This window comes from Phascolarctos cinereus, unplaced genomic scaffold (genome assembly GCF_003287225.1).
Source record: "Phascolarctos cinereus isolate Bilbo 61053 unplaced genomic scaffold, phaCin_HiC Scaffold_5;HRSCAF=322, whole genome shotgun sequence".
In the NCBI taxonomy this organism is placed as follows: Eukaryota; Metazoa; Chordata; class Mammalia; order Diprotodontia; family Phascolarctidae; genus Phascolarctos; species Phascolarctos cinereus.
In genome coordinates this window covers 408,470,941-408,489,153 of record NW_027555958.1, presented here as the reverse complement: position 1 = coordinate 408,489,153, position 18,213 = coordinate 408,470,941, and the positions used below count along the sequence as shown (strand labels likewise).

General features: G+C 35.8%; 2 protein-coding genes across 7 annotated transcripts in view; one reads left to right on the top strand and one right to left on the bottom strand.

The window, feature by feature from the left end:
- Positions 1-16,680, top strand: part of TDRD5 (tudor domain containing 5) — a 60,270-nt gene extending 43,590 nt beyond the window's left edge. Inside the window, exons 17-19 of one of the 3 annotated variants that reach the window (XM_020984323.2) lie at positions 8,427-8,570; positions 10,577-10,796; positions 15,886-16,680. In XM_020984323.2, the coding sequence (XP_020839982.1) occupies positions 8,427-8,570; positions 10,577-10,796; positions 15,886-16,139 (618 nt within the window). In that variant the 3' untranslated portion in view covers positions 16,140-16,680. The remainder of the gene's footprint in view (positions 1-8,426; positions 8,571-10,576; positions 10,797-15,885) is intronic. The other 2 variants (XM_020984325.2, XM_020984326.2) reach the window with 2 other exon arrangements.
- LOC144457828 (uncharacterized) overlaps positions 1-18,213 on the bottom strand; it is a 49,995-nt gene that overhangs the window by 25,333 nt on the left and 6,449 nt on the right. For 3 of the 4 annotated variants that reach the window (XR_013487358.1, XR_013487357.1, XM_078156468.1), the window contains one exon: positions 10,744-10,818. The exons of the other annotated variant lie outside the window; for it this stretch is intronic. The gene's annotated coding sequence lies outside the window, so the exon portion shown is untranslated. The remainder of the gene's footprint in view (positions 1-10,743; positions 10,819-18,213) is intronic. 4 annotated transcript variants of the gene reach the window in all.

Below are 18,213 nucleotides of genomic sequence, written 5' to 3'. Positions count from 1 at the left end.
TCACTTAACCCCAATTGCCTAAAAAGAAAAAAAAAGTAGGATTGGGCAGGTGGAAGCTATGAGACACCGAGAATCAATCAAACAGAGTCAAGAGAATGAAAAATAGAAGAAAATGTAAAATACTTCATTTGAAAAACAACTGGAAAATGTATTCAAGAGAGATAATTTTAAAGAATTATTGGTCTACCTGAAAGCCATGATTGAAAAAAGAACCTGGAGAGCATCTTTCAAGAAATTATCAAGGAAAACTGTCCTCATATCCTAGAACCAGAGGGTAAAATAGTCATTGAAAGAAATCACCAATCACCTCCTGAAAGAGATCCCAAAATGAAAACTTCAAGGAATATTGTAGCCAGATTCCAGAATTATCAGGTCAAGGAGCAAATATTGCAAACAGCTAGAAAGAAACAATTTAAATATTGTGGAACCACAGTCAGGATTACGCAGGGCCTAGCAGCTTCTATATTAAAGGATTGAAGAGCTTAGAATATGATATTCTAGAAAGCAGAGGAGAGGAGCTTGGATTACAAGCAGGAATCAACTACCCAGCAAAACTGAGCATAATCTTTCAGGGGAGGAGATGGACATATAATGAAATAGGGGACTTCCAAACTTTCCTGATGAAAAAACCAGAGCTCAATGGAAAATTTGGTCTTCAAACACAAGACTCAAGAGAAGCATAAAAAGGTAAACAGGAAAGAAAAAAAACATGTTATTCAGTAAGGTTGAACTGTTTACATCCCTATGTGGGAAGATGACACTTGTAACTCTTGAGAACTGTATCTTTATTATGACATTTAGAAAGGGTATACATAGACAGAGGGTGTGGGTATAAGTTGACTTTGATGTGATGATAAAAATTAAGGGGTAACAAAAGGATTGTACTGGGAGAAGAGGAAAGGAGGAGATAGAAAAGGGTAAATTATATCACGTGAAGAGGCACAAAGACCTATTACATTAAAGAGAAAGAAGGGAGAGAGGTGAGCGTTGTGTGAATCCTGCTCTCATTGGATTTGACTCAAAGAGGGAATAACATACACACTCATTTGGGCATAGAAATTTACCTTACCATATAGGAAGTAAGAGGGGAAAGGGGAAAGAAAAAGGAGGGAGTAGATAGAAAGGAGGGAAGAAGTAGTAGGTGCAAGAAAAGGGAATTGGAGGGGGGGCCAATATAAAGGAAGGCAGATTGAGAGAGATGGTGGCCAGAAGCAAAACACTGGTGAGTAAGAAAAGGGAGAAAGGAATGAGAAAAGTGAGGCAGAGCCAAGATGGCGGAGTGAAAGCAGAGACTCTCTGAGCTGCCCCCCAAATCTCTTCAAATACCTCTAAAAAATGATTCTGAACAAATTCTAGAGTGGCAGAACCCACAAAGAGACAGAGTGAGACAGATTTCCAGCCTAAGACAACCTGAAAGGTCAACAAGAAAGGTTGGTTGCACAGGCCTGAGAAAGGAGCAGGCAGCATTCAGTACACAGCTCTGACTCGGCCTGAGCAAAGCTGGAGTAGGCTTCGGGGGATGGAATCACCAGCAGCAATGACAGGTTCCAGTCTTCTCAGCCCACAGATGCCAGAGACAACTTAGGTGGTCAGCGGGAGGGATCTGTCGCAACTGGGTAGGAGAGAAGAGCAGTCCAGAGTAGGCTCCAGGGCATGTAATACAGCCCTTGCACCAGCAAACCAGGAACAGGCTTTGGGAGTGACTGAGTCGGCAGTGGTTGTGGTGGCAGCAGTGGCAGCACTGCTCCCGGAGCTATTAGTGCACAGACTGAATGTTTGAAAGGAATGAGAAAAGCATAAAGGGGGAGAAAGTAGGATGGAGAGAAAGACACAGTGATTATAACTGTGAATGTGAATGGGATGGACTCTTCCAGAACATGGAAGTGGACAGCAGAGTAGATTAAAAACCACAATCCTACAATATGTTGTTTACAAGAAACACATTTGAAGCAGAGAAATACACACAGAGTAAAGGTAAAAGGCTGGAGCAGAACATGCTTCAGCTGAAGTAAAAAATAAAAGCAGGGGTAGCAATGTTGATCTCAGACAAAGCAAAAGCAAAAACATCTAATTAAAAGAGATAAGGATGGAAACTACATCCTGCTGAAAGGTACTGTAGACAGTGAAGTAATATCAATACTAAACATATATGTACCAATGATATAACATCCAAACTCTTAGAGAAGTTAAGTGAATTACTGGAAGAAATAGGCAGCAAAGCTATACTAGTGGAAGACTTCAACCTTCTCCTCTCAAAACTAGATAAATCTAACCACAAAATAAACAAGACAGAATTTAAGGAAGCAAATAGAATTTTAGAAAAGTTAGGTATGGTAGACCTCTGGAGAAAATTGAATGGGCATAGAAAGGAATATACCTTTTTTCAGCAGTATATGGCACCTACACAAAAATTTAGCATGTACTAGGGCATGAAAACCTCACAATCCAGTGCAGAAAGGCAGAAATATTAAATGCATCCTTTTCAGATCATGATACAATAAAAATTACTTGTAATAAAGGGCCATGGAAAGATAGACTAAAAATTAATTGGAAACTAAATAATCTAATCCTAAAGAATGAATGGGTCAAACATCATAGAAGCAATCAATAACTTATCAAAGAGAACGACGATAATGAGACAACATACCAAAACTTATGGAATGCAGCCAAAGCGGTTTTTAGGGGAAATTTTATATCTCTAAATGCTTACATGAATAAAATAGAGAAAGAGAAGATTAATGCAACTAAAAAAGCTAGAAAAAGAACAAATTAAAAATCTCCAATTAAATTCCAAATTAGAAATTCTGAAAATCAAAGGAGAGATTAATAAAATTGAAATTAAGAAAACTATTGAACTAATAAATAAAACTTTATGGCTTTATGAAAAAAAAAACACCAACAAAATAGAGAAACATTTGGTTAAATTGATTTAAAAAAAAACCCACATTACCATTATCAAAAATGAAAAGGTAAATTCACCACCAGTGAAGAAATTAATATAATAATGAGCAAATTTGCCCAACTGTATGCCAGTAAATCTGACAATCTAAGTGAGATGGATGAATATTTACAAAAATATAAATTTCACAGATTAGTAGAAGGGGAAATAAAATGCTTAAATAACCCTATTTGAGAAAAAGAAATTAAACAAGCCATCAGTGAACTCCATAAGAAAAAAATCTCCAGGATCAGATGAATTTACAAGTGAATCCCACCAAACATTTAAAGAACAATTAATTCTAATACTATATAAACTATTTGGGAAAATAGACAAAGGAGGAGTCCTACCAGATTCTTTTTATGGTACAAATATGGTGCTGATAACCCAGGAAGAGACAAAACAGAAAATTATAGACCAATTTCCCTAATGAATATTGATGCAAATTTTTAAATAAAATATTAGCAAAGGGATTACAGCAACTTATCACAAGGATAATTACACTATGACCAGGTGGGATTTATACCAGGAATGCAGGGCTGGTTCAATATTAGGAAAACCATCAGCAAAATTGACCACATCAACAAAATTAGCAGAAATCACATTATTATTTTAATAGATGCAGAAAAAGCTTTTGACAAAATACAACACCTATTCCTTAAAAAACACTAGAGAGCATAGGAATAAATGGAGGTTTCCTTAAAATGACAAGTAGCATTATATAACCTAGAAGCACGTCTGTTATTACCACTGTTATTCAGTATTGTACTAGAAATGTTAGCTTTAGCAGTAAGAAAAGAAAAAGAAATGGAAAGAATTAGAATAGGCACTGAAGAAACAACTATCACTCTTTAAAGATATACGATGATATACATAGAGAATTCTAGACAATCAACTAAAAAAACTAATTAAAATAATTAACTAGTTGAACAAAATTGCAGGATATAAAATAAACCCATGTAAATCATCAGCATTTCTATATATTACCAACAAAATCCAGCAGCAAGAAATAGAGAAATTCAGTTTAAAGTAACTGTAGACAATATAAAATACTTGGGAGTCTATCTGCCAAGACAAACCCAGGAACTATATGAACACAATTACAAAACATTTTCACTCAAATAAAGTCAGATCTAAATAAATGGAAAAATACCAGTTGCTCATGGGTAGGTTGAACTAATATAACAAAAATGACAATTCTGCCTAAATTAATTTACTTATTTAGTGCCGTACCAATCAAAATACCAAAAAATTATTTTATAGAGCTAGAAAAAAAATAATAAAATTCACCTGGAAGAACAAAAGGTCCAGAATATCAAGGGAATTAATGAAAAGAGATGCAAGGGAAGGTGGTCTAACCATACCAGATCTTAAATTGTACATAAAGCAGCAATCATCAAAACTACTTGGCACTGGCTAAGAAAGAGTGGTGGATCAGTGGAATAGGTTAGGTACACAAGACACAGTAGTCAGCGACTATAGTAATCTACTGTTTGATAAACCCAAAGACTCCAGCTTCTGGGATAAAAACTCACTATTTGACAAAAACTATTGGGAAAACCAGAAAATAGTATGGCAGAAACTAGGCATAGACCAATGTTTTACACCGTATGCCAAGAAAAGGTCAAAATGGGTGCATGGTTTAGCCATAAAGGCTGATACTATAAGCAAATTAGGAAAGCAAGAAGTAGTTTACCTGTCAGATCTATGAAAAGAAGAATTTATGACCAAACAAGAGATAGAGAACACTATGAAATGCAAAATTGATAATTTTGATTACATTAAATTAAAAAGTTTTTGCATATACAAAGCCAATGCAACCATTATTAGAAGAGAAACAGAAAGCTGAGAAATAATTTTTACAGCCAGTGTCTCTGATAAAGACCTCATTTCTAAAATAGAGAACTGAGTCATTTATAAGAATACAAGTCAATCTCCAGTTGATAAATGGTCAGAGGATATGAACAGGCAGTTTTCAGATGAAATTAAAGCTATCTATAGTCATAGGAAAAATGCTCTAAATCATTATTGATTAGAAAAATGCAAATTAAAACAAACCTGAGATATACCATACCACACCTATCAAATTGGCTAGCATGACAAAACAGGAAAATGATACATGTTTTAGAAGATGTGGGAAAATTGGAACACTAATGCATTGTTGGTGGAGTTGTGAACTGATCCCAACCATTCTGGAGAGAAATTTGGAACTGGGCCCAAAGGGCTTATAGCCCTTTGGGCTATAAACTCTGCATACCCTTTGATCAACAACAATACCACTACTAGATCATAAACATAGGAAAAAGGACCCACATGTACAAAAATATTTATAGCAGCTCTTTTTGTGGTGGCCAAGAATTAGAAATTAAGGGGATACCCATCAGTTGGGGAATGGCTGAACAAGTTGTGGTATATGAATGTAATGGAATACTATTGTTCCATAAGAAATTATGAACAGGTAGATTTTAGAAGAACCTGAAAAGACTTCCATGAACTGTTACTGAGTGAAGTGAGAACAACCAGGAGAACATTGTACACAGTAACAACAACATCATGGGATAACCAACTTTGATAGACTTAGGTTTTCTCAGCAATGCAAGGATCTAAGATAATTTCAAAAGACTCATGATGGAAAATGCTATCCACATCTAGAGAAAGAAATATGGAGTCTGAATATAAATTGAAGCATACTATTTTCTCTTCTTTTTTCTTTCTCATGATTTTTCCCTTTTGTTCTGATTGTTCTTTCACATGACTAATGTGGAAATGTTTAATACATGTATAGACTATATCAGATTGCATGCCATCTTGGGAAAGGGAAGGTGGGGGAAAAATTCAGAACTCAAAATCTTATAAAAGTGAATGTTGAAAACTAAAAATAAAGAAAAATTTTAAAAAATAAAGAAAAACCTTGAATTTGGAGTCAGAGGAGTTGGGTCCTTCTCATTTTCAAATGAACTGAGGCTCAGAAAGGGGAAGTGACATGTCCAACGTTGTAAGCTATTAAGTAGGAGAGCTCAGATTCAGCCTAAATCCTCTGACTCCAGATATTCTCTTGCTGTTTTTCCTTGGTAATCTCTGGAAACATCTATTACTGCTACTATTACTGCTGCTGCTACTGCTTCTACTACTACTACTACTACTACTACTACTACTACTACTACTACTACTACTACTACTACTACTCTACTACTACTACTACTACCACCACCACCACCAATACCACCACCATAGTTAAGACTTTTTTGTACATAACCTTTTACCTAAAATCTTACTCATACCAGAGTTAAGCCAACCAATCTAAATTAGAAACTTCAACTTGGTCTCCTAAATCCTGTGCACTTTGTAATATTACCTTGATTGTTGGGGTGGGTGGTCTCCATTCTGTGAAAAGAAAATATTGGGCCTAATCTTACTTTAAAGCTATATTAATGTGCAGCAAAATAAGCTATAAGATAATTGGTGGATTCTACATACTTATGTTTTATTTACTTTTATTTGGCCACATAATCCTATGTCTAGAAAGAGAGTTTTTAAAACAACACAGTTACTACACATATATATTTAGGAAGGTTAGGTGGAATATGATTTAATTGCTTGTAGTGTTAAAGTACTAACTGAAAATGTATTGCTGTAAGCATGCCATATTGCTTTTTAAAACAGTGTAGGGAGGAGGGGCAAATTCATAGTTTAGAAGGCCAGATTGGGGAAGTTGAACACCTTGCATCTTTGGTAGAGTTAGTCCTTCACCGGCTCAGTGAATTGCCTCCTTTATTTTGTTTGTTTACAGTTTGTAGAGATACAGATTTGATAACATTGCTGCGAAAGTATATGCCAGTATTCAGCATCAAAGATCCAAGAAAGCTATAGATTTATTTAAAAGCAACTCAAGATCCTTTGATGTCACATTCTAAATGAAGTTTAGATCTGAACTGTGAAATATTTTATTGAGAAATGCTATTTCAACAAAATTGGTACCAAATGTGCAGCACTAATTATATAGCTTCAAGACTCCCAGTAAAATATGAAAAAAATAGATTCTTTATCAAAAGAAAGTAAACATGTTGAAAAATACTAGGTTAGAGAATGGATAAAAGCGAAAAACTGGTACCTAAGAGGTCATACACAGAAAAGCTGAGCTTATGTTACCTACTTGAAACTAATTTTAATCAGAGGGCATGTCCAAAGAACTGGTTAACTTTACCAGAAGCATTAACTATAATTTCGTGAAAAATATACCACATGAAACATGCAGAATTATCAACTTGTTGATCAATGAAAAATTGACATAATTCTGGACTAACAAACTGAAATAACTTGTTTCCCAACCTTGTTTCAAATAATTTAAAATGGTCCACCTCTTCTCATTCTCAGTAATTATGATGAAGTAGGTTTTACCTAATAAAAGATTGGCTGAAGTATAGTTGGTAACCTTTCTATACATGTTCATTCTTGAGTTATATCTACGTATACACGTCCAATGGAACATTAGCTCCTTGATGGCAGGGATTTTATTCAAAGGAAACAGGACAGGAAAAATGGCCCAGGGAAGGTAAGTAGTATTAGGAAGGTATACTCATATAATGAAATTGAGAATCAGAGTAGGAAGCATGCTGGAAAACAGTTAAGCAAAGATCCCTGCAGAGATTTTTTTTTTTTTATCATTAGAATATACTACAGAACAACTGGGCAGAATGAGGAAATAGATCACAAGACTGACAGATTAGCAAGATATAGTAGTGACAGGAGCCTTCCATCTTCTAGACATGTATTAGAGCTCTCACTCACTCCCTAAGTAGAGTGACTAGCAATTTTTTTACTTGCCTTAATTATGATTTCATTCTTCATAAAGTGGAGAAACTAACAAGGGGAAAATATATTCTGGATCCAATTCTCACTATCAGGGAGGAACAGATTGCTTGAGTGTAAATGTTAGAAACATTGAGGAAAAGTGACCACCCCTCCAAGAACTTGATAAAGGAAAGGATAGCTAGGCATAGGACGACATGAACCCAGGATTTTGAGAGCTCATTTCAAAGGGTTCAGAGAGGAAGGACTGGAGTAAGATCCTGTAGAATAAAGTTGTAGATGGGAAAGAAATGCAAGGGTGAAATTCTGAAGAGACAAAGGGAAATAATTTTGATGAGAAAAAACAGGTTGTCTGAAGAGATGGCTGTGGATGCACAGGAAGTCACCAACCAACTTATTTTTAAAAGATATACAGAAGATAGAAGCAAGGGCAGGTAACAGGATGAATTCAAAAGTGTAGCACAGTACTATAAGAATAACAGTGGAAGTGCTAAAGCTCAGAATGTTCTGAGGCTAGTGAAAAAAAGGTTAAGAAAAAGGTTTTGAGGTGGGGTTGATTATTGGGGGAAAAAGAAATATCAAAGAAAGAACTTCTGCTTGTGGTGGGACATTGGTAACTATTAAGAGAGAAAAGCCAGAGTTGCTGAGTTATTATTTTGCTTCTCTCTTCTCTGCCAAGGACAATGACTTCTGGATGGGAAAGGACAGAACAAAAATGGCTAATAGAGAATTGATACCCAAGATAAGTAAGGAGATTATAAAACAGCACTTAGCTGCCCTTGACGAATTCAAGACACCTAGCCGAAATAAACTACATCCTCAGGTACTAAAAGTCAGATGCAGTAGCTGAACCACTGATAGTGGAAAGATCATAGAGAATGGGAAAGTTGCTACAGGACTGAAGAAGGGCAAAATGTTATTCTGATTTTCTGAAAAGGACATAGGATTAGTTTTTATACTATAGGCCAGTGAACTTGACTTCCCCTTCTGAACAAAGTTCTAGAAGCACTTGTTAAAGGATAGCATACATCTAGGAAAGGAACCAGTGATCACAAAGAGCCATCGGCATGGCTTTATCAAGAATAAGTCATGCCATACTACCATTATTTTCTTTGTTGAAAAACTGGTAGATGAGAGAAATGCCATAGCTATAGTTTACCTAGGTTTTAGCAAAGTGTTTAATACACTATCTCATATTACTGCTGTGAAAAATGGTGAGATGGAAGTTAGATGAATTTGGAACTGGTTGATTAGTCTGTCAAAAAAGTAGTCATTAATATTTCATTGTTTTACTTGGAATGGTCCTGTGCTGTTTAACTTTTTTATCAGTGTCTTGGATAAAGGCATCTATGGCACGCTTACCAAATTTGTAGGTGAAATTATTAGAGCTGAAAACATAGCTAAAACTAGGTGACAACATCAAGATCCAAAAAGATCTTGACAGGCTACAGTATTGAGCTAAATTTAATAAGGTTATTTAATAGAGTTAAATGTAAAGTGTTACATAGGTTTAGAAAATCAGTTTTGTAAGATTAAAAAAGGGGAGCATGGTTACACAGTTTGTCTAAAACAGTTCTCGGGGTTTTAAGAGCTAAAAGCTCAGTACAAGTGTAATGTAGAAGCCAAATAAAGCAAATGCCATCCTGAGCTGCATTGAGGGAGGCATAGTTTTCTAGAATAAGCAGGTGATAGTCCCTTTGTATCTACTCTTGTTAAACTACATTTCAAGGTTTGTGTTTATTTCTTGGTGCCTTCCTTTAGGAAGGATATTGATAAGCTATAGAACATTCAGAGAAGGGCAGCCAAGATGATGAAGAGCCTTGATATGAGGATTAGTTGTTAGCTATGTGACCTCACGTGTGAGGGTTGGCCTAGATAGCTTCTGTGGTTCTGTCCAATTTTAAATCTGTGATCCACTGTTTAGCTTGGAGAAGAGAAGACTTGGGGAAGATAGTAGCTCTGTTCAAGTACTGGAAGATCCACCATGTGGGAAAAGAGACCAGACTTGTCCTGTTTGGCCCTACGGGGTACAACTAGGAGCAATAATTGCAAGTTGCAGAGAGTTATATTTAGGCTTGATGTTAGGAAAAGCTTGTTAACAATTAGAACCATCTATAAGTGGAATGGGGTGCCTTGGAGTGGGTTCCTCTTCACTGGCAGTCTTCAGAGGCCAAATTGACCACTTGCCAGTTGTGTTGTAATGAGATTCTTTTTAGATTTTGCGTTGGCTGTTGTGGTCCCTTTGAACTCTAAAAATCTGTGATTTTTGTTGTTGCTGTTGTCTTTGTATCCCCAGTGCCTAATACACTTAGTAGGTACTTAGTAAAATACTAATTGAATTTGTTGAATTGAATGTCAGGCATAAAGCTGGAAATGACAAATAAAGCTTTCCTGTTGCAAGATAGTCATGTGAATCTAAGTTAAATATGTTGGACCTGAAACAAATGAAAATTTAAAAGTTGTCTGTGCTTTTTTAGGGTTTGGAAGGATAGTAGTAGTCAATGACAGATGCTAGATGATTCAGAGTATTTTGTTGATTGATAAGATTATAGTAGTACTTAAGTACAGTTATTTTTGTAAAGAGAAAAAAAACCCCACTGTTTGCATATATAAGCAGTGTTTATTTACAGCTTTAATCCTTCACTTGATTTGATGGCAGGGCAGAAATGGAGGGATCTGATTCCTGTGCTACAAAATGTTCTTAGAAATGCCCAATTTTGTCTGAATCATTGAAAGGAATAGAAAGGTGGAGGGGATGTAATTCTGCCTATATGGTGCTAATTTTAATTTTTTTTTCCTCTTCTTCTATTCTTTCTAATATAATTACAGCAGCTAAACCTAGAAGATTCTTCAGATTCTTCCACACTGTCCAAATCATTGGAAGAGTTCTACATCTCTCTGATCCATTCTCAGCAGTCAGCAGAATTAAACCATTCTGAGCCTGGTTGTGTTCAAATTCTGCCAAAGCAAATCCAGCTTTCTACAGCAGCACTTACCTGTAATTTACTTCCCACAGTGGTTGATTCCCAGGAGAAGCTCACTGGTTTAAGTAGGTTTCAGTACTCCCTTATCTGCAAATGAGTGATAAATGTAATGTATTCTTGATCCTGTATTCAACAGGGATCCTGGTTCTCTTTCATAGATACATAAAATCTTAGTATTAGAAGGAATATTAATAATAATTTAGCCCAGCCACCCACCCATGCAGTGAAGAAATCTCTTAGAGATTATTGTCTGATTTCTGTTTGTACTATTCCACTGATAGGGGATTCATTACTTTGCAAAGTCAGTGAGTCATATTTTGATCTGCTCTAGGGTTTTCATAATTAAAGAACTTTCTGTCCCATTTTTACCTATTGGTTTTGGTATCTGGGGAGACTGCAGCTTCTTCCACATAATTGTCTTAAAACTTTTGAAGGACTGCTATTTAATGTCCCTTGTTTCTTATCTCCACTGTTCCAGAAAAAAAGTCTTCAAGCTGAGTATGCTTGCTTTCTTCTGCCATTGCTTATGTAAAATGCTTTCCAAATAACCATTGTTCTGGTTGCTGTCCTCCCATTGAGTCCTTAATTTGTCAGTGTATCTCTGTGTACTTCAAACTGGACACAACACAGTCATAGATAGTCTGATTACAATTAGTAAAAACACATGGTAGAACTTTGTAGGGTCCAAATAAATCTACACATTATATTTCTATTAATGTAGACTAAAATTGCATGGAATTTTTCAGTAGGAAGGTCACCTTGTTGCCTCATCTTAATATTTTGAAATTTTCATTTAACTGAAGTTTTCAGCTCTTCCTTTAACTAATTACACAATTTACTTTTTTAACCTAAAGGCAGGATTTTATCTATATCCTTATCATATTTCATCATCTTTGTTTCAACACATTCTGGCCTGTTATTATTTCTTAATTTTGATCCTGTCATCTAACATTTCTCTCAGTTTGTGTAATCTGCATATATGAGTATCATATCTTTTTTATTTATCCAAGTTGTTAAAAATATCAAATAGAACAAGGCTTAAAATAAGGCTCTGGAGCATATAAGTGTATATCTCTCTCCATTTTAACATCAGTCCATTTATCAGCTCTCTCTTCGTATAGTTTAATTAGCTGCAGAACCACCTCATTCTGTCATTTACATCTTAAATCATGAGATACTTTTGTAAAATTCCTTGAGAAGATCAAGATAATCCTTTACTTATGGTATTCCTTTGATGTCATCAAGCTTAGTAATTATCTTAGCATTTTAAAAGATTTGTAATTTTATTGGTATGGGTGCTGACTCAGGTAATACTTCCAGTACTCAGCTATTCTTCATGAATTGTTGAGGTCAAAAGAAACTCATAGTGATTAGCTTTTACGAATTTAGCTAGATTGATTCTCAGAAAGTAGGTACATAGTATGTCTTATTATACTCTTTATACATTATTGGCACTTGCCACAGATCTTCCATTTTTATGGTATGGTATCTGAGAATCTCCTCTCTGTTAACAGCAATGCATCAGAATAGGACGTTAGTGGAGGGACTGCCTGGTAAGCCTATAAGAAACAGAAATGTGGTTAACTTGGCATGACTTGTTTTTTATTTTTGACAAGAACTGTGATTCATTGGTATATGAACACCTGATGAGGGAAATCCCTTTACCAGTGCAGATCAACATCTAGTCTGTAATTTATAGTCTCATGGAATTACCTAAGGCACTGAGAAGTTAAGTGGCCGGCCTAAGATCACCCAGGCAGTATATATTAGAAGTAGTACTTGCACCCAGGCCTTATTGACTTAAAGAGAAGTTCTTGATCCACTCTGCCATGTTTGATTTACAAGCTTTCTCTCTTACTAGTCATTGCCTTTTTTTACTAAGTGTTCACAAAGCATAATCCACTATAGAGTTTTTGCCAGATTATCAACATCAAGTTTACTAATCTGTAGTTCTGAGAATTCATTATTTTCTTCCCTTTGAATGTCAGGGCATTTGCCCCATTCCTAGTCTTCTGGTCCCTCTCCCTATTTTCCATCATTTCTCAGCAATCATTAACAGTGATTTGTTAATGACATTTGCAAGCTGTTTCAGTATTCTGGAATGTAATTTGTCCTGACTAGTAGGTCTAGAGTACTCTCATACTGTCTTTTTGGACTGTATCTGAATTTTTATCTGAGTTTAAGATTTTTGCTTACCATCCTGAAACACAGAGTAATTGAGTAATTCCTATGCTTTCTTGGTGTCGCTTGTTAACATATTTTGTTGCCCTCAGAATTATTTGATCCTAGATTTTAGACATGTTTGTGCTGCTCTCCTGTATTCATCTTGGTCTCTATTCCCCGCTTTCCATCTTGAAAATTTTAGTTTTAAATCTGAATGCATCAAAGAGTTCCTCTACAATCACATCGGGTTCTTATATGCTAGTTACTGTTCTCTTCCTTTTTGGGATTATTCCAAATTATGTTGTCAGAATTTTTTTTTCCAACAATAGCCACGATTTATTAAGCATCTGCTACATGCTAGGCTCTGTGCTTGGCACTGATACAAAAATAAAAAATGATAGTTCCTGCCCTATAGGAACTTAGATTCTGTTGAGGAGAAGGAATGCACCACATATACAAAAGAGCAAAAGAGATACTTGGACAAAGAACCCTAGGAGTAGTTGAGCAAGAGAACACTTTTAGCTATGGGAAGATTTCATTGTTACCTTGAAGGAAAAGAAGGATTCTGAAAAGCAGTTGAGAGCATCCATTCCAAGTCCAGGAAATTACACAAATGCTTAGAAGTAAGGGATGGCATGTTGTATTTGGGGAATGACCAGTAGTCTAATTTTGCTTGGATGTAGAGTTCATGAAAGGAAGCAGTGCAAAATAGGGCTGGAAAGTAGGTTGGAACTATTATAGGTGGATGTAATTAGCAGATTAAAGAATTTGTATTTTCTCTTAAAGGCATTAGGGAACCACTAAAAGTTTTCAAGCAGGAAAGTAACTTGGTCATACCTATATATGAAAAAAATTTTGGCAGCTGCTCCTGGTATGAACTGGGAGTAGAAGATAATGGAAGCATGGAGATAAGTTAGGAGAGTATTTTAAAGATTCAGGCAAGAGGTCCTGAGCTGTTAGTAGAATTTCTAGAGAACACAGTCCGCACAGTTCCATGATTTCCTGAAGGACTGTGAGTGGAGAGAAGGATTAATGCAAGATGTATCATAGAGGCAGAATTGATGACTGGGCCAATATGTTGGACATGGAGGTTGAGCAAAAAGCAAGAGTCATAGATGACTCAGAGGTTTTAATTAAGCCTACCTGACTGGGAGGATAGTGATGCCATTAACAGAAATTGGGGAAAACTACAAGGAAAGAGCAGGTTTGAGGAGGAGGAAGATGATGGATTCAGTTTTATATGTGCTGAGTTTCTGACAAGGCATCCAGGTAGAAATGTCTAGTAGGCAGTTGGAGATGTAGGCCTGGAGTTATGGGAATGATTAGGATTGAGAATTTGGGAATTGTCTGCATAAAAGTAATAATTGAATACATAGGAGCAAGTAAGATTACAAGGAGAGAGAATTAGAGAAGAGGGATGAAGGCAGGGCCTTGAGAGAGATCCACATTTAGGAGATAAAGGAAGATGATGGAGCAGTGAAGAAGTAGTCAGTAGTAGTCTTCAAGCAGAGGTTATATGATCACTTGTTAGAGATATTATGGATGGAATTCTTGTAGTCCAACATACTGGTTAGACTACATGGCCTTTGAAGGGGTGTCTTCCACTTCTAATACTATAAAGGCAATAGACAAGGAGAACAGATAGGGGTTGAGGGACCAGAGCTTGTCCAGTGAGAATAAAGAGCAAGTTTGAGAGGACAGAAACAGGGAAGGAAAGGTAAATAAGGACAAGGTATTGTAACCAGAGATGGGAATTTCAGAGTTTGGGGTGACTGAGGTTGTGGAAGTTAAGATGAATGATCTAGGAAGCCAATTTATTGTACAGTGTGAATATTGGAAGTTTACTAAAACATAAGGAGTAGGGTTGGGTTTGAGAGCAGAGACATTTTTGTCAAACCCAGCTAGGTGCAGAACTCATTGAGGAAGAAAGGGAAAGTGATCAGCAGGTTGGTAAATGATAGCAGCAAGGATTTAGATGGAGTGTTATCAGATAGTCTGAACTTCAAAGGTAGTAGAGAGGTTGATGAATGATGGTGACAGTGGGGAACCATATTTTGCCATAGAGTCTGTAGTCAAAAAATCACCCTTATCTTTCATCTTAATTTTAACAAATCTTTCTCTAAGTCTAGAGTAGTTGAGTATTTCCTTCCTTCACCATTACTAATTACAAAATGGTATGGTCACTTTTTTTCACAAAGATTTCTTTCACTCCCATATCACTAAGCAAATCTTCCTAATTGGCTAGAATTTTATGCAGGGTATGGTTTACCCTTGCTGAAAACCAGTTTAGTGATCCCTTGGCAACCAGAATCTAGCACAGTGACATGTACATAATAGACACTTGGTAAATATTGAATTGAACCAAAGATTTGGACATTTTAATTTTACCTTTGACATTAGCCAGGAATTAGAATGAGAATATCTTTTTTGAAGGGATCCATTTGAATGCTTATTTTGTTTATGGTAGGAAAAACAAAAATTGGAGGATTTTTTTCTGAAATCCTACTTCAACAGTCTAACAGGTCTGTAATTTCATTGATGTGGGTAAAAACCCCTCCCCCTCTTTTCATGCATTGTCCTTCCATAAATCCTCCTGGGGAGTCTACCCAATGCTGGACAGAAACCCATTTTATTTTTATGCCCTTTTCAGGTTTATTTTTCCTGCTTTTTTGACGATTTCATTTACTGAGATTGTCTCTTTTTCTTCTTCCTTTTATTCTGCTTACCATCCTGACATAAATTACCTTTGTCTTAATGCAACCTTTCCTGAACCATCTTCTCCCTTCTAATTCAAAATTATTTTGATGTATTTCTACCTCACACATTATGTGCCTTATCATTGGAAATTGTTGACTAAAAGAGGAGGAATCAATGTAGTAAAACCTAATAGAAAGTGATATAGTATGGATAGAAAAGGGAAATAGTAAGTGGAAATAGCTGTGTGCTTATTTTCCTTCTGAAAAATGTCCTTATGTTTTATTTTCTTCTCAGAGGAAGCTAGTCCAGGAAATATGAAGAATGAAGATTCTTCCAGTAACCATGCCCTTACAATGTTCAAAGACACAACCTGTGCCCAACAAGGATCCATGGAACAGATCTCTTTTATACTCTCTCCTGAACACAGTGTGTCCCAGAAACTCTTCATTCCTCGCACAGCAACAGCAGCATTGGGAGCTGCAGCCCGTCTAGCCATGTCTAGTAGCCTTGTACATTGGTATCCCAGATTAAGAAGAATGGAAGCATGAGGGGAGGAGAAAGGAGGAAAAATAAACTAGATGTGGTTAGATGGGTTAAGCATTAGTATTCTCCACATCCAAAATGAATAAGTACCAAGGCAAAATGACTTATGGTAGTTGATGTACCCTGCCTTTTCCTTATTGTGTGACTGTACATTGGCTCTCTTATGCAAACAGTCCACTTCCATTTAGAAAATGGGCAGCTGATGTTATTTTTTTTTAGTAGAGATAGTTGTTATACTATATGGTTATGTTGATCTTTCTTTTTAACAGTGATTCAAATTGATGGTTGTTTAGTGGAAACCCTATAATTTTTCTTTTTGCATATCTGATAAGAAATGGGTAAGGTTTTGTGATCCATGTTTAGGAAGAAGAAAATCTCTTCCTCCCATATTGAGAAATAGGAAGTCTAAATTTTCTTTTCCTGTTGTTGAATTTGAATTTTTTTAAAGTGAAAAGAAGTGATAATTCAGTTACCTTCATTGGCTCTGCCACTATATTACAGCATTCTCTGTTCTCAGTAATAAACCTGTATTCCTTGGAGGCTTTATTTTTGGCTTAGTTACCTCACTTTGATTCTAAAATTGAAGCCATATATATTTGTAGTGAAGGGAAATCTCCCAAAGAACAATATAATAAGACCCTGAAACTTTAACTGTTTTCCATAGCTGTAGCCAGAAATATGTAAAGAGAAACCTAATAAGAGTTCCTAAGTGGTACTGTTTTGGCATTTATAAAATAAGCATATACCTGAGTAAGCCAGCCATATTCTGTGACTTGCTTTTTGATGTTCTGTTTAGTTCATAGAAAAATAGTACTTATTGAACAGGGCGTTTGAACTAAGTAAACAATGCTAGTTGACTATTCATGGTAAAATAGAATATTTTCTACCAAATTGACATCTACTTTGCAGTTTTGAAGAGGATTCTTTTTTCTCCACATATTCTTCCCCACAGTAGGCAGCAGAAGCTATTCAAGAGATGCAGGAGCAGTGGAAGCAGCTTGAATTAACCTTATTAGTTGCAAGGAAAAAGCACTATTTACACCTGTTGGATAGCTCTTACTGTGCCTTCAAAGGAGAAATTTAAGCCACAGGTCAATTAGGTTCAACTCTGTCCATAACTTGAAATGACTTAAACTCTTTTCCATCAGTTTTATCACTAAATATCTATCAGTAGAAGGAATTACTTATATAAATAACGTTATTCCATTTAAACAAGATTATTGTTTACCTAACCTCCTTTCTTAAAGAGTTACATAGTAATGAAAAGAGGAAACCCAGTTGCTTTGGATGCTGATAAGACAGAAGTTTGAAATGTTGTAAAATTTTGAAAAACCATTTTACTGTCATCATCAGAATGATGACATGCCCATTTTTTAATGTATTTTTAAATTTTACTGGTGGTTAACACAGCTGACTAGACTAAAATGGACTAGGATGGCAATTTGAGCAACTGTACACTAGGAAACTTTTATGAGTCATAAACAGTATGAGTCAGCGGTGTTGTGTGACTATTTGGATAGGATTTGATGTGGTGGGAGAATTCCAGGTGTGTAGTGTAGGTTTCAATAGTTTTCTGAATGTAATGATGGTTTTCCAAGGGTTGAACAACTTACAGAATGATGATCCTTAGGATTTTCCATATAAGAGAAAGAACCAAGTAAGGAAGAGTATTCATTAATGTCCTCTTACCAGCTCTGGTATCTAATTTCTTTATCTATGTTTTAGTGCTTTATACTTTGAGATACTGATAGTAACTTTTCCTCTCTAGATAGAGTTCATAAAGCAAATGTTCACCTGCTAAAATTACTGTCGTTTAAATAATACAACCAAGTTACCAGGAAAAGCTCTGCCAAAATGTGAAGTGGTTTTTCTTAGTAATATAATTAGCTCTAACCCACACAGAACAAACTTCACAACTAGGCAGATTAGATGATGAGGCAAATACATGTGGGTCTTCTGATAATTGGCCAACTTGCCATTAGCCACGGGTAGAGAATCATTTAGGACCATTCAAAATTAATCAGTGTCAACATACTTTGAAAGAAGATTGTTAACTTCTGATTTAAGCAGAATAAACAA